General features: G+C 45.7%; 1 protein-coding gene across 2 annotated transcripts in view; it reads left to right on the top strand.

The window, feature by feature from the left end:
• The window catches only part of PCNX3 (pecanex 3), a 682,255-nt gene that overhangs the window by 571,558 nt on the left and 87,006 nt on the right, over window positions 1-23,691 (top strand). The window contains exons 29-31 of one of the 2 annotated variants that reach the window (XM_085625837.1): window positions 5,172-5,275; window positions 5,403-5,550; window positions 6,011-6,241. In XM_085625837.1, the coding sequence (XP_085481963.1) occupies window positions 5,172-5,275; window positions 5,403-5,550; window positions 6,011-6,241 (483 nt within the window). Of the gene's footprint in view, window positions 1-5,171; window positions 5,276-5,399; window positions 5,551-6,010; window positions 6,242-23,691 lie in introns of both variants that reach the window. The other variant, XM_085625836.1, reaches the window with a different exon arrangement.

Below are 23,691 nucleotides of genomic sequence, written 5' to 3' on the forward strand. Positions count from 1 at the left end.
CACTCTATCCAGGTGGATCATCTTGTGCATCAAGATCTGCTACGCTCTGGCTGGTAAGGAGCCTCCTGAAGGCATTAGAGCTCATTCCACCAGGGCTAAATCATCTACTTCTGCCTTGTCCAGAGGTGTTCCTGTGCTGGACATCTGTAAGGCCGCAACTTGGGCGTCCCTTCACACTTTCGCGAAGCATTACGGCTTAGATTCCGAAATGAGGAGGGATGGCCATTTGCATGCTCTGTTTTGCAGGACTTTTTGGTATAGAAGAGTGGACACCCTCCTCCGAGAGTGGAACTGCTGTGGAATTCTATTCATAAGGCGAGGAATCCACAAACGGATGTATCCATCGGAAGAACAAGTTACTTACCTTCGGTAACGCTTTTTCTGGTGGATACAGTATCTGCCTGTGGATTCCTCAGTGACCCACCCGCCTCCCCGTTGGCCACCCTGTTATACCTTAAAAGAGGTATTCGTTAATATGTTGTTTTATATTGTCATTGTGTATTGCCTCTGTTTGCCTTTGTGTAGTCTTATAGGAAATTCTTGCTTTCTTTTGCTTTCCTTTTTCACTTTACACTGTGTATTTGTGTGAATACTGTGTACTATGTATGCATTGTCTATATGGTCGGTCCGTCCGTTTCGCCTCGGTGAAACGGAAAAAATGGGTGGAACTGACGTCATCACGCCGGCGTGGCCCTCTTATGGCTCCAGTGACGTCATGCGGAGCCGAGTGCGGAGCCATAGCATTGTGACAACCTCGTTGGCGTGGAGAGCTAGGAAAAAGTTTCAGCGGAATGCTGGCGCAGGGTATATTCATAAAGTGAGGAATCCACAGGCAGATACTGTATCCACCAGAAAAAGCGTTACCGAAGGTAAGTAACTTGTTCATCATTGCTACTTCCTCCATTGGGGCTGTGGTGTCGCTCCAGGCCCCCTTCGGAACACCTGACCCACAGCACTCTTGCCTAAAGTTGTGGGGTGGCCAACCGGGGGCCGTCCAAATGCCACTTGCCACTGGAGCTCACCACAACGCTGCCAGCGGTGTTCCACCAGCCGCTCCCCCACTCAGGGACGTGCCACTGCTTTGTGCCCTCCCAATCCTCTAGCCGCTGTCTTCGCCTCTCGCAGCTCACAGGGTCAGCAGCTCTCATGTTTCATGTGGTGGGGGCCAGCAGGGGTCTAGGCTCTCTTCCGTCTTGCACCTGCCTCCCACTCAATGGTTTCTTCTCGGGACCGTGCAGGCTGCGATTGTCTTCAGTTTCAAAGAGGTCACGCTGCCCGCTATCTCAGTTTTTTCACCTATCCAGGGCCAGAGCAGCCTGTAAACACACAATGCAGCTTCTTCTTAGTGCCCCAGTATAGCTGTCACAATCTAATCTATCAGGTAATCAACGGATGGCAGGATTATATTCGTATTATTGAACGTGGCCAACAGAGCTGCACTACATTGTGGCCATCTTGCTCTGGGCTCAGCAGAATTCCACATCATGCCACAAACTTTAACATCACATATTTCCACTTCACTACATGCCATTCCACAACACACAATACCACTCCACATAATTACACTCCAAGACACATACCACTCCACATAATTCCAGTACACTCAATATCACGTAATTACTATCCACATATTTCTTCTGTACACCATGCCACATAATTCCACTACACAACTCCACACTTGACACCACACAGATACACGCCATATAATTGTGCAACTAATAATTCCAGTCCAACCCACATAATTCCACTCGACACCACATACATCCAATCCACTCCATAACACATGGCTAAAAGACATTGTCATTGACAGCGCCAGTAGCGCTCGGATTGCCGAAACCTGCTGGCTTTGCCATTGCTTGTTCTTTTTATTGAAGATCAGGCAGGACTCCTGCGGTGTATCATGGACTAACCTGCTAGGCGCAAGCTGTTGTAGTTCAATGTACAAGAAAAGTTCCTCTAGGCACAATGAATCCAACTCGATGTCTCTCGGGACTTTATCACAAGCCAGGGCAGAAACCTTAGACCATGGACATCCAACCTGAATACCGACTTCCACAGGCTCCTTTAGACACCCTCCGTCTTGAATCCCATTCAGTGGGACTGTAGCTTTTATTGGAAGTCCTTTCAAGATTACGGAAAGTATGTCTAGGGTATGGTCTGAGTCACTTGACATTTTCTTTAGCAAATTTAAGACTGAGGACGAAATTCTTTCTGAACAGTGCAGCCGTTCATAAATTGGGCATGACTCCCAGCTGGGTGCAAGGAGACATTCAAATTGGGGTCCAACGACCTTAGGTTATTGATATGAGAAGTTGAAAATTTACTAGGTGTAGTGCAAAATAGGGACATAAGAGCTTTCCTAATTGGGGTTGAGTGAGATAAATGAGTCAGTGGGGATTTAGTGAAGCTGTTATGAGCAATAGAGTATAAGAGATGTATATCGGGTAATGTGAAATCTTACAAAATGGGTGGGTGAGATCTTCTCTAAATGTCTGCCGAGAGAGTTTGGAAATAAACGCACTTTGAGTTGTTTCAATCGATGGAAAATTGGAGTCCCTGAGGTTGACTTATTCCACAGCCTCAGAATTAACAACTTTGGATGGTTTGAGGAAGTAGGTATGTATGTTAAAAACAACCCTGAAGTATCCCTATATGACTGAATTTATTCCTTAAGATATTCAATTTTGATTTGACACAATCTGGCTTAGACCACCTTCCCAAAATGCAGTTTTTTGGCCGCCATTATTCTTCCCATGTGCGCCTGGCCTATTCCACGCCTCTTCAAACGGGGACAACAGTAAACCACCCCAATCAACCTCTATACAGCAACGCTACGCCAACACTATGGCTTTCATGTGGTTTCTAGCAAGTCCCTCCCATCACTGACTTAACAAGGTATGGGTGGAGGAGTAACACGTAGGTTGGTAGCTGAAGAAAAGTTTCACAAGGAAGCTGTGTGAGTCCCCGCACCGCTGTATACTAAGTATAGCAGGTTATAAAGAGTATAACAACAGTATTACAAACATGCTAGTCCCGCTGCACCATGGCTGTCTCCTTACCTCAGGCGATTATTAGGAAAAAGCACCATAGATATTCCTGTAACTCACTCTACCACTTCGTTACTCTATTCTGCCGACTGTCACTTACTGACAAAAACATTTATTTCAATGTGGTTGTCAGGGTTGCTTCAAAAATGTGGGTACTTTTTTTTCCCTCAACTTCTCAGCAGAGTATTTCTCCAAAGAGTGAGCTTTAATGTTGCTTGCCAAAGGAGATATCATATGAGATGTAGCTTTTCCACAATTTGTGAGCCTTTTTCACTGTCCTTTCCATGCTTCTCAATCCTTTTCACCCAGTGGGGACTGGCGGGCACTGGTTTCTAGTTGCTTTATCGGATGCTCGCTGTCGACTTCGGTCTCCCCACCTCAGAAGTTTCCAGGCCCTTAGGACCCTAACCAAGGTTACCACGGATGTAGGTTTCACCGACCGCTACATCCACCACCTCCACATCGTGTCCCCTTGTTGCTACTACACCTAGTGCTGAGCGCGGTATCTGGATCTGAACTTCCACCCCCAGCAGCAATCAACATCCACAGAAATTACATGTTGCAAGGAGGACAGGGGATTCTAGCGGGGCTCTGAAAGCATGGGACGCTGCTGCTCTCCGGTAATGTGGAGATGCGGATTAGCGGAGTAACGCAGTGCCGCTCTGCCTGCCCGCGAGTCTGCAGAGAAAGTACAAGGAATTGCCAGACTGGAGTGAACTCTTAAGCACCCCGCTCAACGTGGCTCCACTCTGCTTTCTCACCTTTCCTAGGAGCATCAGGAACCCGGGCTGTGATACGGTGCGGCTCAGCCCCGGTCCAGTCTGTCTTTATGGTCTGTGGTAGTCACTGCTCAATTGTTTTGCTCTTTGTCGAAATTAGGCATTCCACTTGCACAGCTGCCCCATCCTCCTCTCTTCACGACTGCTAGATATTGCCATATTGCTTCATCACAGTCTTATTTTACAGGTCTACCTTCAGCAGCGGAAATCTGTCCCCATAAGTGGGATTTGATCATCCCGATTGGTAGGAGATCCTTAGACATCAGTTATGCTTTAAGTCAACCTCCTTTTTATCAAAGCACAAACCCAGCCACCTGCACTGTGTTCGTTATAAAAATTGTAATAACTAATACTATGCTGCTCACTCCATAGAAGATGGCACAAGAAAAACAACCTTCCATGTCTGATAAGGGAATTCTCTGAAAAAGAGGGCTGGGGTGGACTGTATAGCTCTAAAGAAGCATAGGGAAACAATCACAAGACGCCCTTGCCAAGGATTCAAAATCATTGTGGAGATTTCCTAAACAATCCTTTAAAGACATTCCAACAACCGCTAACAAAAAACAGAATCATAATTCCTCGAGTAAGTCCTCAGAACTGAAAAAATTAAGAGCCCAAAGATGTGGACTTCAGGCTCAAACACAATGGTTCTACATAAAAACTACAATAATGACTTAAAAGCAAAACACGTTTGTTTTTTTGAATCCAGAAGCAAATGGCAGGAGAGTGCACAACATGTGAATCTACAGTATGACAAACTGCAGATTCAGTGTTTTAGGTAAGCAGCATTTAAAACTTGCAGTTTTAAGCCGTTCTCAATTCACATGAGATTGTCTCACTGCCACAGTGAAGGAGAGTTGGAGCTCAAAAAAGATCTTCAACGATTTCAGTACACTTTTAAATAAGGTAAGGAGAAAAGAGCACCTGAAAATGGAGAATACATATTGGACATGGTGGGCTTACGCTTCACGTCATAGTGAATTCCTGCTAAGGTTATATGGTCAATTCCACAAAAATAAAATGTTTTAATATTAATATGTAAGTCCAAACTACTAGATGTAAGAAACATGGGAATCTAGCTGAAAAAAAACATTAAGGTCCCCTGCTCTAGGGAACAAACCAGGAGCTGTGCACGCCAGACACCCTGTTCTTTTCTGTACCACAGGAACATTTTGTATTTGGTTGATTTAAGTTCCCAATTTGATGCAATACCAGCTGGTAACTCAAAGTGTTGCATGAGCATATATACACCCTTAAAATAATATTTTCATGAAATAGTAGGACGAGGAAAATGCATGCTAGCCTTGACAGGGTTTTAACATAGCCAGTTCTTTTGTCTTTGCAGCCCGTGGAGCGGGACTGGAACTCTCCTCTGGTGACTTTGTGCTTTGGGCTGTGCATCTTAGGACGTCGGGCCCTTGGCACGGCCTCCCACAGTATGTCAGCAAGGTGAGAGCTTGCCGCTCCTGGATGTGTGTGTGAGATTCTTGAATAGTCATGAATGGTAAAATAAGGTGGCAATATTTTTCCCCTTTGCGGGCAAAACAAACTGATCGCTTGCCACTTCCTACAGCAGCCTGGAACCCTTCTTGTATGGACTTCATGCCCTCTTCAAAGGAGACTTCCGCATTACTTCCCCCCGAGATGAGTGGATCTTTGCTGACATGGACCTATTACACCGGGTGCTGGCCCCTGGTGTCCGCATGTCTCTGAAGCTCCATCAGGTAATTCATTTGAACTGCTGCAGCCCGAAATTGGGAGGAAAGAAGGTGTTTGCTTCTAAATGTCTGATCCCTTCTGGAGGCCTGCCATCACATCAAATTAGATTCCATCTTAAAAAATAAATGTTGGCTGTACTTATTATTTCACACTTCTTTCTGTGGCCACCTCTGGCCATGTTTTACGTGGTCATTTGCAAGTTGCTGTACTTGTAAAAGTTTGTGCCATTGCTTCTGACTCTGCAGATTACAAGAAATGTCCTCGTAGCCAGTTATACTTCGAAACTGCTGATGGGCACCTCCTTTGCACTTAAATGATTGATCCTGTGAGATGATTGACAATAGCATTGGTTGAAAAATAAATGTATGTGAACTGCCCAGTAACTTGCTTTCCAGAGATGCTTCTCTGCCCCACCAGCTCTTAAGGTGCTCATCTTTATCACCTTTATCCCCCTTTTCCTGGTAGGACCATTTCACCTCGCCAGATGAGTATGATGACCCTTCTGTCCTGTATGATGCCATCACTGCAAATGAAGAGAAAATGGTCATCTCCCATGAAGGTGACCCGGTCTGGCGCAATGCCATCCTGACTAATACTCCTTCGTTGCTAGCACTGAGGCATGTGATGGATGATGCCAGCGACGAGTACAAGATCATCATGTTGAACAAGCGATACCTGAGCTTCCGAGTGATAAAGGTGAGAATGTTTTTTATGGGCATTGCATTTAGAGGCAAATAGTCACCCTCTGACTGCCTGAAAGAAGCAAAACCTTTTTGAGCCTGTAAGCTGGCATTAGGATGTACGCTGAACCTGCACCACATTTGAGGGAGTGTATGCTCTTGTTTTAAGTGCACTGCAAATTGAATTACCTTGAGGCACTCTGCTGGGATTTAGTTTTCTGAAATAAGGGCCTCAAACTAAATGGGTAGTTCCTCAGCATAATATTTTCTGTTCAGTTGCACAATTTAAGCTTCTACCTATATCAAGGAGGCAACCTCAGAATTTTAATTGGTCAATAGGGCGCAAGGAGATCATTTGTTTTTCTTTGTACAGTATGCTGTACTAATGGTTGCTTTTATTATAATGTGCACAATGGTGATTGGTACAAATATCCTTGTTCAGCTTAAAAATCCATCAAAAATAATTCCATAGTTCATGCAAATCTGATTTTGTGGGTTCCGGTTTTAGGTCTTGCCTGGCGTAGGCTGTGCACATGCGCAGTCTCGCTGGCGAGATTTAATGATTTGGAGTATTTTCTGTAAAGGGCATTAAGCCCCGCCCCTCTTTTCCATTGGCCGGCGTCACCGTTTATGCTAAACAGTGGCCAGCCATTGGAAAAGAGGTGTTTGTGACGTTTTCGTCCGCCTTTCTGACACGTCCCATTTGGACGGGCTCGTCTGCCTTCCTTCTGCCGTGAAAGCTATCTTATCTTTATGGGCCCATGTGTTTCAAACACATGGCCCCATAAAGACAAGAAAGCTTTCACGACGGACGTAAGTGAAAGCGGACCGTGCTTGTTTCTCCTGGACCTTCAAACTTGCTCCATGGGAGTCTCTTCTCTCACACTTATCTCTCTTTCTCTTTTGTGCCCCCCTTCAGCGCTTGGGTTGAGCTTTAAACAGCGAAGTAAGCGCTATACAATGCCACCATACCGCATCATGACATGAAAGAATTCCCGCGCATACGTCTGCTAGATAGGGGGGAGTGTTGCAGCCTGGTTGAATTACCGACCCTCCTTACCTGAGTTGTCCGTGTTCTCAAAGACTGACATCCCTGCATTCCCCGCTCCGGCTCTTCAGCTCACTGCCCGCTGCCCCCCTACACCGGGTGTCCTCCCTCGCACCGGTCGTGCAGGGATCCAGAGCGGACAGCGCCTCTCTCACTGGTCACCAGTTTTACCCAGAGGGATCCCAGCTGTTGCTCTTCAAGGACCGCTCATTCGAGCACTGCCCTGGAGCTGTCAGCTCTGCCCCTCCCGCGAGCTGCCGCCACTCCCCCTCCCTTGATATGCTCCATTCTCCTTCCCGCCCCAGCCTGCTTCATCGCACCTACATCTCGCTTGCTTTTCAATTTGTAGTTTCGCCTCAATTTCACATTTTCTCTTTGCAATTCCCACCACCGCTTTACCAAACGATTCTCCTGCACCTCTACCGCTTCTTCTCTCCCTCCACGCGCCCTCCTATCCCCTTACTACCCCCATTCTCCACCCCATCTCATTCTCTTCCTCCAGGTCCCTACCTTGTACTGTCTACCCTCCTGTCCCCCCTTCCCAACCGTTTGTCTTCACGCCCGAAGTCATTCATACTCCAATTCCCCCGCTACCCCCCCTTCAGCCGTTTGCAACAGAGAGCGTCCATGGGGCGTGCATGGCATTTCCTATATCACTTGTTCTCCTTTGTCTGCCCTTACTAACAGCCCTCCACTTTTTTTTTTTGCACTATTATATAGCCTGCACTCGACCCGAAGTTTTCAGATCGCTTGATATGAGCACCAGTTGAATTACAGACGGACACATTCATTTATCATTTTTATGCACAGGGAGATTAAAGTGATTGCCTAGAATCACAGGATGTTTGAGCCTCCCGCAAGACTCAAACCTGGCTCCCCAGCTTCAAAGTCGGCCGCTCTGGCCTTACTAACAGCCCTCCTCTGCCCGTGAACTCCCCTGAGTCCTAGCCACAACACACCTGCACTGTCCCTAAAGCCCTGTGTCATAAGGGTGACCCCCCAACTTGTCCTCTCTTAGTCAGCAGTGAAAGGGGCGCAATGACGCATACTTCACTTTTCCAGATATCTGTATTGTCATTAAAATTTCGCAGTGCAGCTTACTTGAGAGAACGATAGTTGGGTCAGAGCGCAGTGTGTAATAAACGTGTTGTCCAACAGATGACGTTGCAACCACAAAACATCGAAAACTGAGTGTGACGTCGAGTGATGGTTGTGCTGGCCTGGATGCGGCGGTAATCACGGAGTGGCCTCAAACGGCCTCGGATTGTCTTTTTGCAAATTGGACGGGGCTGTAATCACTGAGTACGCCGAAGAGAAGCTGCTCACATAATTGGTTTCGGACCAGATATCTTGTGATGCATGTTTGGCCGCAGTTTAGCTTAAATATGGGAGGCCTAGCTAGAGACGAGCCCAGATAAGACCGTCAAGCAGTTAGATCCCAGCCGGCGGCCGAGCTAGGCCCAGCCGCAAACAAGTCTGCTCGTTTCCTATCCAGAGCCAGCAGGTCTATATGTTACACCGCTCCTCAATGCCTGAAGTCCTCAGTTTGCATAGGTGGTGGGCCTTGGCGCTCATCATGGGGGACCAGAACTTATTTTTCAGCATAGGCTTTTGTTTGACCCAGAACAAGAGAGAGAGAAAAGCAGAAAGGGAGAATTAAGGAGGAAGGCAAACATAGGAACGTTGGTGCTGGAACAGTTTTCAGAGTGGGGGTGCTGCCATCGGTGTTATGTCACTGAATTCATAGGGATTGTGAAAATCCAAGCTTGGCCCAAAGAACAAGTGAGAGGATGTGGTCTGACAGCTAGATTGCCGACTTTGGAGCTGGGAAACCAAGGTTCTGAGCCTTGGGGTCGTGTCCACATCCTGTGATTCTGGGCAAATCACTTAATCTCCCCGTGCCTACCAAAACAAGCATTGGCATAGCCAATAGGTCTCGCCTTTGGGACCTTATAAGTGTCTAGCCATGCAACAGTTAATGTTGTTGCAGTTAGGATATAGTGCTGCATAACTAAATACTTATAGGGTCCCAAAGTCGAGACCTATTGGCTATGCCAATGCTTGTTGTCAGATTGAGAACAGGAATTTTACTACTGGAATATCTCTACCTTCATCATGTCAGTATGGACTGTCTTTCCTCTGTTTCCTTGTTGCATTCTAGCATTTAGTATACCGGCCTTTTAATGGAGTATGTGTTGCAGTGATTAAGAGCCTAATCTCGGTGCCCTGTAGTAGTCGGGGCTTTAAGGCAGTATCCTAAATGGATACAGATTTTAGGTCTCGCCTGGCGAACGCAGCGCGAAATCGCTGTCGCCTGCGAGATCTATTGTTGCTGACTTGCCTCGCAAGTGTGACAGGAGATGGGCACGCGCAGGGCTTTTGGCGGATTGGAGCATGTGTACGCGCACGTACAGTCACGTGGTGTGCACATCTCCTGTCCCCTTCCATCCTCGCAAGCCTCATGCAGCGTTACTTTCACTTTCCCTTCCCACCCTTCGGCTCCACGGAAACAGCTTTTCGAATTGGTCTCTGTAATAAAAGCACGCGTCAATGGCTGCTGAACGTGTCAAACGTAACAGGGGTCAATGACCGAGGCTATGGTAGCCTCCCGTTGCCGGCCGTCAACGCGCACCGAAGTAAGTGCTCCTCTCCGGCAATCACAGCACACCTTGGCAGCATTCACAAGTACCCACAACACCCCTGATCAGCAGCAGCAGCATCTCTGGGGTTCTTACCTCCGAGTCCTCTCCAAACTGCGGCAGGGGTGGAAACTCACGCTCCATGTTCCCGAGCCTAGCTGGTGCGCAGGGTGGAAGAAAGGCGTCTGGGTTCAGCGGAGCGATTATGACGAAATACAGGTGATGGCTCCCCGTGATCCAGCGCAAGAGCAGCTAGCAATTCCAACTCATGTGTCCCCGCCTTGGGCGCCCTGGCTGCCCCCTGCCTGGGCCGCACGAGCTGCGCAGCACCCATTCCAGTATGGTGAAGTCTGCAGGTGCCGCCACTGGGCATGAGCCGCAGGCCACGCCGATGTGCACGCTCACGGCGTGCCTACAACTAACGCATGGAGCTCTCCCACTTTCCCTTGTTTGGAAATGCGCCCTCTCTAGGAGATGCCTCTTTCACAATGCGTAAACACCCTCATTGTCACACTCGGTTTATGCGATGCTGTCTCAGATAAGGGCTTGTGCAGCCGGGCGAGTAATTGTTGGAATCAGCGCACGGCCGGGACACAGAGTCCCCGATCGGGTTTCTGTGCATGTGGGGGGTGCACAAAGGGCTAGTCCCTGCCACACACCGCAGACAGGGCACATTCTCTTCGTACTCTGGGCTGCAATGATTCACACACCTCCGGGGCTTCTATATACGAGCAGCCTGGCCCCCGAGGGAGAGATCACTGGGGCTGAAAGGGGCCTGGAGAGCACCCCCGCGTAATGTGGAAGAAACACTCACTGTGTGGAAATCAATATGGACAGCTCACACCAGTTTCGCAACACAAAGCTACCGAGACAGGAGGGGGCGTTTATCGGTGTACGTAGGATGAATGAGCAGCTTGCAACACCTGAGATTGTTTGCATGCCTACAGCGCCCACCACGAGTCCTCTGGACACTTCAATAATAGGGATGGTTAATACACAGTTGTATTTAGCCGCGGGACAGGCACTCTATCATCGTTACACTCAATGTTTGATTTACTCCAGTCAATGTAAATCTGAATGAAAGTAGGGTGAAATAAGGAGCTATAGAGTTCACTGATATGGGGCAGAAAATCTCTCCCCAACATTTCTGCAAACGACGCAATTGTTGAACGGCCGAAGTACTGTGTAGTGTATCTTTTTTTCAGTGGCAGGTACTTCTTTCATACTGTAGCATATATATAGCGCTTCACTCTTCTATGCAGCGACGAAGCGTGCAAATGTGATTGTTAGTTTCAATCTGCCATTACAGCGCCTCGATGTCAAACATGTCCAAGTTACCTAAAAGCAATTCATTTGCGTTATGTCTTGCAAGCGCCCGTTTCTCGGCACTTTTAAACTGAGCCCCGATGGGAGGCCATTAAGAATCACTGATTGACCGCCGATGCGGTAAAACATGCGCTGCTCGAGGGACTGAATTGCTGAGTGGCAACAAGTGAGGCCTCTCGGCGCTCTATAACAAGCTACTCTGTTGACAGAGTGTTCACCTGTCTTTAAAGACAAAGAACGGATCGAAGAAGAATTCCACCATATACATGGGAACTAGATTACCGCCTCAGGGACTGACCACCGGACCCAGATAACTTTGAAGGCCTCCTGGTTACTTCAAGAGTGACTGGACCGAAGGTGTCGGACTATCAGCCCGGGCGCTATTTTACCGGCATGCTGTCCGGACTATCTGCACGAGCACTAGGTTACCGCCACAGGAACTGAACTAAACACACGGGGATAGATTACCACCCAGGGGGTGGATTTACCTGTACTGGATTACTTTGAAGGTCACGGAATTACTTTCAGGTGGAGTGCATTAAAGAGGTTAAACTATCGTCCCGGGCGCTATTTTACTCCCACGATGTCTGGACGATCTGCACGGGTGCTAGGTTACCGCCGCGGGGAGTGAAATAATACACAGCACTACAGGGGGTGGACTACTGGATTACTTCCAAGGGAATGGGGTTACTTTCCGAGGGACTGAACCAAAGGGATCTGGGCTCTCCGCAGGAGCCTGTTTCACTGCCACACAGCTGGGACTTCCACGGGCACCTGCGTTACCTTCTCCGTCTCAGGGACGTAGTAACTAAATTATCCTAAATTGAACTGGTACCTAGAACTGGGGTGCAAGTTACCTCTAGGGCCACTTGGCCACAGTCCGTTACCGCTCAGTTATTACATCAGTTACGAGGCTGACATCACGGTAGGTGAATTAGCTGTCTTACACTCCCTCCCTTATGCGGCCTCTCCTCCTGTATTAACATAACTGTCTACCCTTGCACTGTCCCTCCTTTCCCTACACAGATCTCATAATTTACTTTCATCAGTCGCTCCCTTTCACCATCTTCCTCTCCCACGGTCTCCCTGTTAACATCCATTTCAACCCCACCTCCATTAATGTGTGCCTCATTTCTTTCAACAATCTGCTCGGTCCACTATTCCCCGGTCGCAACTACTCCCTTGGATCGCAGCGCACCCTCTAGTGTTCCTTCCCTTGTCCTCTCCTCTGCTGAACTTCAAGCCTCCAGAGGGAACCGGGTCCTCTCCTTTATTCTCGCCCATTGTCTCGGCCTCCCTCTTTGAAGTTACTGTCCCTCTTCTTATGTTGCCATTCCGACACGCTCGTTGTTGCTCCTTCCTTGGAACTAGTTACAAAGCAAAATGCAGTTGTCGGGTGTGAAAATGCAGCACGAGTAAAAGTGTGAGGGGCAAAGAAACAAAAAGCCTGAAATGCTCAGGAGTAATTAAAATTAGGTCAGAATAAACGTGCTGCTACAGATTAAGACGCTCATTTAGACTCCAATGAAAACAAGCATTTGCCATGCAATAGGTCTCGCATTGACGCGAGTTTGAGCTATTGACATTGTAAATAACAATGCTTTTTATTTATGGTTTTAAAAAGAAAACAAAGATAAAAGGTATTCTTATTTGCAATGTCAATAGCTCAAACTCGGTTCAATGCGAGACCTATTGCATTGCAAATGCTTGTTGTTTGTGTTGTGGAATGGCCACAATACCTTTGCATTTCAAGTAGATACTTAAGTTATTTCTTTTAGGCATGCATCTCTCTCTAAGCAAGAATGATTACCAGTCCAGGCTAAGTCTAAAAAGTGGAGTGGATTAGAAATGCAGATAAAGTAGGGTACATTAAATAATGCTCAATAACCTCAATGTCAGACATTGCTTTCACGTAAAAAAGAAAATGGACTTTACATGCAATATGTGGTTATAGTAAATCAGGTTTAAGACCCAGCGGTCTGTTTTAATTTACCTTAATTCTATTAAATATTTGGATATTCAACCCATGATTGATCTTGGGGAAAAGTAATGTGGTCAGTGCTTTATTTCATCATGGTCTTCTTCCTGAATCCTTACACTAAGGCCCTTGATTTCTTCTCAGGGCTTGTTCTGTTTAAGCTTCTGGTGGAGATGGGTGTGTATTGCTGGTGTGGGTATTGTGGCCAATACCTCTTGCTCTTTAAAAGGGCTTCGACCTCTATTCTAAAATACCCAAAGACCTTGGAGTGTTATCTTGATTGACTACAAGGTATCATCTATATTTCCCAAAGAGAGCCTCACCATTATAAGGCATGTTCAGCATTTTGCTCTGAACTTCAGACCTGAAGGAAGTGGCTTTCAACCACTTTTCTCTCTGAAGAACGGCTGCTTCAGAAGGAATAAAGTGGAAGTAATGCCCATGGCACAATCAATCCTTTCTAAAGATTTGCTCGCCTTCCTGAAGGATCTTTGTGTGCCTCGGATGTTGCATCTTCTGGTAAAAGATGAATATATGGTCCCATATCTAACCACATCGGCCTGTTGTAGAGACTAAGTTTTGCTAACAAATTGGTCGCTTTATCTGTGGTTGCTGAGACAGTTGAAAAACACTTCCCTATATTGTCTAAGTATCTTCCTTCCTTTTCGGCTGGAGTGGACATTGGTGAGAATGGATTCCTCAAGCAGGACTAAGCAGCCTGCGTTACCACTGAATCTAGTTTGGGGTGTCCAATTAAGCAAGTGAATCTTTATGTAAGTTATATATTTTGTCAAATTGTGGTAAGGGCACTAAAAACTATCGCTGTCCTTTAAAACAATACACAACCAGTTGATACTAATCTATTTGTCGGACTTCAGTAACTTTGGTCGGGGTCATTAACTGGATGCTGGTGACCAGACAAAGGGTTACCACAGATTTCATCATCGGATAATAGGAGTAATTTCATTCAGTGTGGCACTTGTTGTTTACATGGTTGTTCTTTGCGTAACAAGACTATTAGAGAGTCACTTTTATTTTTACCTTGGGTTCAGACTTTCAGTAAATGAGGCTTCAGCCCTGTACTGTCCGGGGTGCTACTTAATGATACTAGAGGACCTGCGATAGGTCAAGATACCATGCATCTGTATCCCTTGCTCAACTGTAAATCCCCTGCATGAAGAAAACCTTTACAAAAGACAAGAGACCAGACCCCTTTAAAAGATGCCTAAGTCAACACAACACAGGGCCAAAAAGCATAATACTAGCCATATGGCAAATGTTATGAGAAATATAGCACCTGGCGAACAATATCTTTTCATAGCTCAACAACTGGTTGATAAAAGCACCTTCGCATCTAGCAGCAAAGAAAGCAACCAAAGATTGCCTAAATCTTTTCAACAAATTGGGTCTTAATCTCAAACCACAGAAATCTTTTCTCCAACCATCACGACAGACAGATTTTCTTGGCTGCTACTTTTGACACTACTGAGGACAAAGCATATCCAAAGTCCGAATGGTGAGCTAAGGTAATAGATCTGACAAAGACACTGCAGAAAAAGTATTTCAGTACACCTCTTCAAATGCTTCTTGGGAACAATGTCATCTTGCATTCCAATAATCCCATTGTATAATCTATGAATGACACCACTTCAGGAAAAGGCAGACAAGCAATGGATTTTGACGATGTAATACAAATTACTGCCAAAAATTAAAGCGGCCCGTCCATGGTGGATTCAATAGGCAAATTTATCATCAGGTTTGACCTTTTGGTCTCACATACAAACTATAACAGATGCTTCCCTGGAAGAATGGGGAGCTCATGTACAAGATCTGGGAATCAGCGTGAAACGGGTTCAACGTCACTTAAGCCTTCACATAAATCTCTTGAAGTTCAAAGCTGTAGCATTAAGCCTGCAAGCTTTTCTTTAAAAAATAATAGGCTCTTCAGTACTAGTATGCACAGACAATAGAACAACAATGCGTAGTACATGATCTCAAACATTGTAGCAGGAAGTCCAGAGAATTTGGGAATGGCACATAAACACAAAATAAGTCTAAATGGATAACCTATTGATGGATACATTGAGCAGAATGAACAGCAGATATCACAAATGGGAACTCAATCAGGAAGTTCTGGACAACATATTCGCTCAACGGAGCAAACTAAATCTAGACCTGTTTGTAGCAACTCAGAATTAAAAATTCCAGGCTAGGATCCACAACCAGGGTCGTGGGGAAATGCTTTTTCAATAGCATGGTCAGCCATCTTTGCCTACGCTTTTCACCCAATTCCCATGGTACCGAAACTTCTCAACAAGACAGGGGGAACCATTTTGCATTATCCTAATCCAAAATGGCCCAGACAATATTGGTTCACCAAGCTTCTTCTCCTCTCAGAGAAGAATCGCATCCAACTACGACCAACACCCCATCTGTTAACAGTGCACCACAACCAAGCACTTCACTTGGACCAGAAATCTTCACACTTCTTAGCTTGACTCCCAAACACAATGAGTTCTCCCACCAGAGAGATTGCAATGCCTTGCCTTTAAGTTGTATTCAGATAGGCAACAAGTAGAATGTGACCAGGTGGAAATGTTGCTTCTGCATCGTAGAATCCTCACTGATAGTCATAAATATAGAATATTCCCACCTAAGTGTAGTGACCGCAAAATCCTTTTTTCATATATTAAAGTCAATCTGTAGTTGAGGGTAAACACCTCATTATTGAACAGTCTGGTGGCAACTCCTTTATTATGAAGACAGTACAGCTTTTCCAGCACTTCGCAGACAGGGAAAAAACCTGTATAAAAGATATTAAGACCACATTGCAGCACCTATCTGAAGTTCTTATGTAACAGTATCATAAGTATCTTTTCACTATACCTTTCTGCTAAGAATTTTGGGAAAAGGTGGCTGTCAGTTCATAGTCAAAGACACTAATAGGGTGCACTGTTCCGTTAAGAGTCCAGCAGCTTATCGGTCTCAGCATGCTCTGTACTGGAAATTTAATTCACAGCTCAATGTTTTTTTCCGGCTCTTGCTGAGAGAATCTCAGAACACTTCCACATTTAATTACCAAACCTTTCTTCAGAATTGAAGTTTTATCTTTTTCATTCAACATCTCCAACATGTAGCTAAATTTTCCTCCACTTTTTGTCATCTGTGAGGAGAATTTTTCACAAAAAAATGGAATCTTTTAGTGGATTGTCCTTCAGGTGGAAGGAAAACTGCAACTTTGAGACTAAATTCCACACATTTGGTGAAAAACTGCAAATGTTGTCAAAAAAAGATAGAGCCCTCAAAGACCGGGGTAATCTACCTCCAAGGAAAACTAGAAGACCTTAAAGTGCAGGAAAGAAGCTCACTCTTCCAAAATTGTTCTGTCTCATAAGAGACTCCTACAGAGGGTGATCAAAGAAGAGGAGGAGAAATAAACAGTCTTCATCAATCCAGACACTCCTACCAAACCCTGAAGCATTTGTCGACGTTCTGATAACAATCAGCACTGACATGCTCACTACCAGGTATTGACTCCTTTGTCCTTGCTACCATATAGAGCAACATCTACTACTGCACCAAAAGTTCAACCTTCTGACATCGTAACATTAGATGGCGAGACACCATCACTCACCGCCTGGTTCCATGTTTATGACATAAAGATCGCCGTAAAGAAGATGCGTTAGAGACCTACTTCAGCGTCAGGTTTATCACTTTTCCTTGATGTACAACATGTTCTGCCCAGGGAACTTCAGAGTCTTTGCCGGTTTCAAGACTGTTCATTCCAATGGAGGATCCAGTTCAAAAACATCTGGATCCACTGCAACAGTATCCAATAATTCTCATGTCTCAAGTTCCAGTAGTGTCTCTGTATTTGCCAGTATTATATCTTTCATGGATTCATATGCTTGAATCTTCCCCATCATCATGTTGGAAGTCCCACAGTAACGGCAAAACAAAAGCAATGCTAGTAGATCGATCTTAGAAAAACAATAGAAATTGTTAACCTATTGACCTTGTTTTCAAGCATCCAAACTTCAGCCAATCCGAGCAGAGACTCAGAAGCACGTTTCTCCTGCAGAGCCACCATACCCCAAATTACTTACCACATGTCGAATGATGGGAAGTCTCCCTGAGCTCTGCTCAATCAGCTTTGACCTTTTGACCTGTCAGCTCTTTGGTGCCTTTTGAACCTCCAGCTACTTCTGAGGTACAGTGTGAGAGATTATATCTCGCATTTTGGGACATGTCTGAGTCCAGAAAAGGTCTTTTTAGGCCTTGCAAATCTTGTGGCAAATCCATGCTCTATTCAGAATGCTCACCTTAAAGAGTGCTTAAACTGCTTGTACCCCCTACCCAACACAAGCCAAAAGAATATAAGTACTGCCGTACTTTGTCTGCAACAACTCTAAAAGACTGGTAGGCCAGACTTTTGCTCTGTTTCCAGAGAAAGAAGGCTCAGTCAGACTCTTATTCTGACAGTCATTAAAAAGGACGTACATCTTCTAAAAGACGTAAAAATGAGGACTCTGCTTGATCATCCAAAGAGGGCGAAATCCCATTCCAGTGAACTAAGTGCTGGGAGGTCGAGTGGCAAAGATCATCATGGAGCATCTCCCTCCCTCCCTCAAAAGATCTCTATCTGCTCCTCCTTCAGTTCCTGGGACGAACTCAAGGAGTGATTCTAAAAATATGCCCATCTAATGATCCCTTGACGACAACAAGGTCGATGGCGGCTTTGTCGTTAAGAGCATCGATGATACAATGTGCCCCGATGCCAGTTAACACCACTGCGGCATAGACAACGAGAACATCGACGACCACCTCCTCCTAGTTGTCGAAGGCTCTGACATCGACAAGACCGTTTACGACAGCCTGCATAGCGCCAGTCACATCTTCTTTGGCACCACCCAGTATGCCGTCAATGTCTGCCCCCATCACAGACACATTTGACGGTCCCTTCGACAACAATTGAGACTGTCTTTATCTCCACAAAAGGGATTCCATTTTTTCTTCAGGCTGATCTATCGAAAATTTCGCCGTTCCCTCCTGTAAAGCTCTTAGTTTCAGGACTCTGGGGATGAAGGTATGTTTGCCCCTGAGTATAGTCCTTCACAACTAAACATGAAGTGCCAGGAAACAGAAGTTGAAGAGGTTGACCAGTATCAGACCACTTTCATGCAAGGGAAAATATTCTTTCCAGGATAGAATAAGAGAGGTTGCCCACTGGTATGATAATTTTGAGGATCACTATCTTTGCGAAAAACAACAGGAAGAACACCTCTACAAAAATCCTCCATTACAGTTCCTGTGTATCTGGTTACAGACGGTTGTATGTCATTACAACGCATTCCGTTGCAACGCATGCCTTTACTACGCATGCGTTACAACGCGAATGCCGTTACTACGAATAACATTTACCTCGAAAATGCATTTACCACACATCGGTAAACACATTTTCGTGGTAAATGTTCTTTTTTTTTTTTTTAATACCCTTGTGCGACCCCCCCGCCCCTTTTTCTTCTAATAAATTCCCCTCCCCTCAACATTAAAAATGTTTCCCTGTGCGATTCCCCCCCACAAACCCTTACATTTTCCCCTTCTCTACACGTCCCCCTCATTAATTACTTAAACTAAATTCCCTTTACCTCGCTACGTCCTCTCTTGTCTGGAATCTCTTCCAATCTGCGTCGCACGTCGTAGAGAGGAAGCGGAAGTGTCTTTCCGTTTCCTCTAACGACGGTACGACGCAGATTGCCTCCACATCGATGGAATCCGGTTTGGGTTTTTTTGTGGGGGGAGACCGCCCCAACCCCCCTTTTTTAATATTACCTTTACCACACATGCCTTTACTACGTATCTCGTGGTAAAGGTATGCGTGGTAAAGGCTTTCCGTGGTAACCACGCATGCGTTGTAATGCATGCGTGGTTACTGTTAGGCGTGGAAACGGCCGCATTGTTGTGGCCATTTCTCATTACAGACCTACGGGTAAGATCAGTGATTGTTACAAAAGATTTATGGATGCTGATTCATCGGCTCCGCACCTCTGAAACGTAAGGATGCTACTGACTATGCGCCTCTTCAGAGACGTCCTGAGGTATCACTTCATAAAGACAGACCTATTGCCCCACCTTTCACAATAAGGGATAGTCTAGTTGAGTGACAATGAGCATCAACCGGAAGAGAGTGAAATTCGGTTTGATGCAGCGGCTGAAGATCCTAAATTGGGTGAGTCAATCGCCCCTCTACCTGCTTCATGGACTCTGCCTCAGGCCAACGTGCCACCCGCAGATATAGATGGTTTTCACGACCTAAAGCATGCATCGAACCATTTCGACCTCCCGCTTTACAACTAAGCATACAGAATGTTTCTTGTATGACTTCAAAGATGTGGCTCTATGCTCAGTGAGGTCCATACCAATTGTGGGTTACATTTGGCAGGAGGAACTTAAGTTCATGAAACTCCACCATCGGTGGTAGCAGTGGTGCCAAAACATGATAAAAAAATACTTGTCTTTTTGGTCATCCCAGGCCAGATTCTCTTATCATGCGGGCAGCACACAGAAGGGCTAGGAATCCATCTTCTCCATGCTCAGCTCCACACAATAAAGAAGGCTGTAGACTCAATAACATCGGGAAAAGGTTTGCGGTCATGGCAGCGAGCAGAGCCTCTAATGCCCTAGCCATTTTAGGAAGAGATGACCCCAAATATGGTCCAATCTGTCAGCGTTTATCGAGGATCTCCCTGACGACAAACCGAAAAAGGCAAGAGAGATACTTGTGGAAGGTGAGGAAGCTTCTGTGAAGATTATCGACTCAGTAATGGAGATCTCCTCCATTGCTTTCCGCCAGATGGCAGGGGCAGCAGTAATGAGGCGCCAGGGCTGGCTCAAGGCTACTTCTTTCTGCCCTGAGATGCAGTCGAAGATCTTGGACATGCAATTTGATGGCGAAAACCTGTTCGACAAGCATGTGGACGAAGCCCTCCAGTCCATTAAATCATATACTGAGACAGTCAGCTCTCTGGCTTCACACCAACAAAGATGTTTTTCTTCCTTTCGAGTAGGAAAAGGCTGAAAGTCAGTTTACGCCAGTGGTCTTCAAACTTTTTAAACCCGTGCCCCCCAGTGAAAAAAATTTATTAACCGGGCCCCCCCAGAATATTTTACAATTATACCATTATATTATGCAATGTTTGAATGTGTCTCGCCTTATTTAGGAGATGTATTCAAACATTACAGTTAAATTATCTTACTGTTTAAAAAATGCAACCAAATAAATGATTGCCAAACATACTATTCTGGTCAGGCAGGCCTTACTAACGTGTTAAAATACCCACAGTGTGATTTTTAGAAATGGGGGTGTGGGTGTAGAAGAATATTTGGAGTCCCTTCCGTTTTGACATCTTTTCCCAGCCGGATCTAAATGACAAAAGTTGTTAGTGATGGCCCATTACAGAGAGGCTTACTGCCACAATTTGTTTTCCTGCTTAAAACAAAGCACTGCTGTGAGCTTAATGCTTCTTTTGGCGACAGCCTGGCGCCCCCCCTGGGATCACTTGAGGCCCCCCTAGGGGGGCCCGCCCCCCAGTTTGAAGACCTCTGGTTTACGCCATGACCCCTATACCAACAGGCCATATATCAAGCTTCTAATCGACAGGGATTTTGTTCCACCTGTCTGTCACAGACAACCTACAGGGCTGCTGCAAGTTCCAACGGCTCAAGACGCCCTCCTTCCGAATGCTTCCTGGAAATTCTCCAACTAGTGGATCCAGGAGAGTTCATGACATCCCTAGATCTGCTGGATGCATAAATCCACATTTCCATCCACTCCAAACATCGAAAATTCCTTGGCTTCGAGGTGGCAGGGTGCCATTATCAATTCAAGGTACTTCGTGTTGGCCTTTGCTCCGCTCCAAATGTCTTCACGAAATGCATAGCTCCGGGGGCAGCTTTTCTGAGAAGATCATGTCACCAAGTATTTCCCTACTTTGACGATTGGCTTATAAAAGGACACACTTTTCTCTCAGCCACAAACTCAACTTGTGCCGGTCTAAAACTGTTCCAGTCTCTGGGCCTACAATTGAACAAAGAGAAGTCCTTGCTAACTCTTCAATGACAGCAGTCTTTCTAGGAGCGGTTATAGACACGAGGACCACAAAGGTGTTTCTGACTTCAGGGAGAATCCAACGGCTCAAGACAACAACCAAACTACTGTCAACAAGATATTCCACTTTAGTAGGCAAGTACAAGTCAATGTTGGGGATGATGACATCCTGCATTCCGTTAATACCAAACTGCCATTTACTAAGGCGCCTGCTACAGGAAGAGCTGGACAAGCAGTGGGTGCAAAGTCCAGGGTCTTTCGAGGATTCCATCTCAGTGACTCATCATATTAGGTGGGCAATGTCCTGGTGGGTGGACATACAACATATTTCCCAGGGCCTCTCATTTACCCCTATCAGGCCTCTCACTGACGACAAGAATGGATGATTCTCTCAAGGGATGGGGTGCTCATCTGCAAGATCTGGAGATCCACTGAAAGTGGACCGTGCAGGAAGCTGCCTCCCACATCAATCTCTTGCAGCTGAAAGCAGTCGTTCTGTGTGTTCAGGCTTTCGAACCCAGGTTAGGCAATTCCCCGGTGTTAGTTTGGACAGACAACAGCACCACCATGTTCTACCTTTCCAAGCAAGGAGGCACAAGATCCAAGGTTCTCTCAGCTTAAGCTCAACATATCTCGGAATGGTTGCCCAACAACATCACCTTAAAGGTGGAGCATTTCACAGGAGAACACACTGAATTGGCAGATGTCCTAAGCCGGGTGGACAACCAATGTCACGAGTGGGAGCTTAATCAATACCACCTGACCAAAGTGTGCTGGCAATTGGGAACACCCAATTTAGATCTTTTTTCTACCCTGCTAAACAGAAAATGCAATCTGTTTGTCAGCAGATATTGTCAACCAGGATCCTGAGGAAATGCATTCAATCTGGCATGGAAGGGTATGTTTCCATATGCCTTCCCATCTTTTCCTCTCATCACCAGATCATCATGAAGATGAAGCTAGAATCATGCCGTCAAATTTGAATAGCTCCGGCTTGTCCAAGACAGTACTGGTACACCAAGCTTCTTTGCCTATCAGGCTGCTCTCATCTCACATTCCCGCCAGTGGAGGATCTCCTTTCATTGAGCAAGGGTCAAGTTCTACATCCACAGATCCGATCCCTAAATTTGACCGCCTGGCTCCTCACTACATTGAGTTCAAGTCAATAATTCTGTCTGAAGATTGCAGAATGATTCTGTGAAAAGCTTGTGCGGAATCTACAAAGAAATCTGTACCTCTAAGTGGAAAAGGTTTCGTCTTAGATGTGCTTCTCACTCGGTGCATCCTATCTCTTCAACACCAGAACAAGTTATTCCTTACTTATTGCATTTAGCAATGTCAGGCTTGTTTCCTGGTTCTGTGAAGGTTCACCTGGCGTCAATTTCCATATTCAGATGACTGAAAGAACCGCTCTCCTCGTGTTCAAACAGACTCACTAAAGAGTTGATTAAAGGACTGTTCCAGACCTTTCCGCCGATTAAGCCTCTGCTGATGACCTGGCAACTCAACACAGTCTTATCACAATTAATGAAGCCTCACTTCGAGCTGATTCACAAAGTTGACTTAGGTGGTCTTTCTCCTGGCTATTAGCTCTGCAAGGAGAATAAGTGAAATGTATTCTTTGACGATCCACGAACCATATCTTCTTTCTCGGAGAACAGAATAATCCTGAGAACTAACCCCAAGTTTATTCCAAAGGTACCAACTACTTTTCATATCAATGAGCCTATTGTCTTGTCAACTTTTTTCCCTATCCCCTCGGCTGCGGAAAAAGCTCTTCATTCTTTAGACATTAAAAGATGTCTCAAGTTCTACCTGGACAGAACAAAATCGTTCAGAACATCTGATCAGCACTTAGTCTCCTATGTCTCACCAAGAAAAGGACAAGCCCTCTGTAGTGCCAGTATTGGATGTTGGGTTGCTGCAGTTGTCACAATCTGCCAAGAAAAAGCAGGACGACCACTGTTTTCTAAAGTGAAGGTGCACTCTTCAAGAAAAGTGGCAGCTTCTTCGGCTCTGTGGTGGTTTTACTCCTCGACCTCTGCAGGACAGCCACATGGGTTAATGCCCATTCTTTTATGAATCACTACTGCCTGGAATCGTGAGACAAGGCTGATGTGGCAATTTGGCAAGCAGCTTTACGTCACCTGTTTTTAGAAGTTATGCAAGTTTAAGTCTTTTATAACAAGATACACGTTTGTTCTGCTTGGGTTGTCGGATCAGATAGAACCCGCTCAACAGAGCCTCTCTAACCCAGCCAGAACGTTACCCTCTCCCTAGGGCCTATTCACAATAAGTAACCACATATATATATATATACCACCTAAGGACAGGGAATTCCTACTATATATGTACCAAGACTTCTTAT

Source organism: Triturus cristatus, chromosome 9, assembly GCF_964204655.1.
Source record: "Triturus cristatus chromosome 9, aTriCri1.1, whole genome shotgun sequence".
Classification (NCBI taxonomy): Eukaryota; Metazoa; Chordata; class Amphibia; order Caudata; family Salamandridae; genus Triturus; species Triturus cristatus.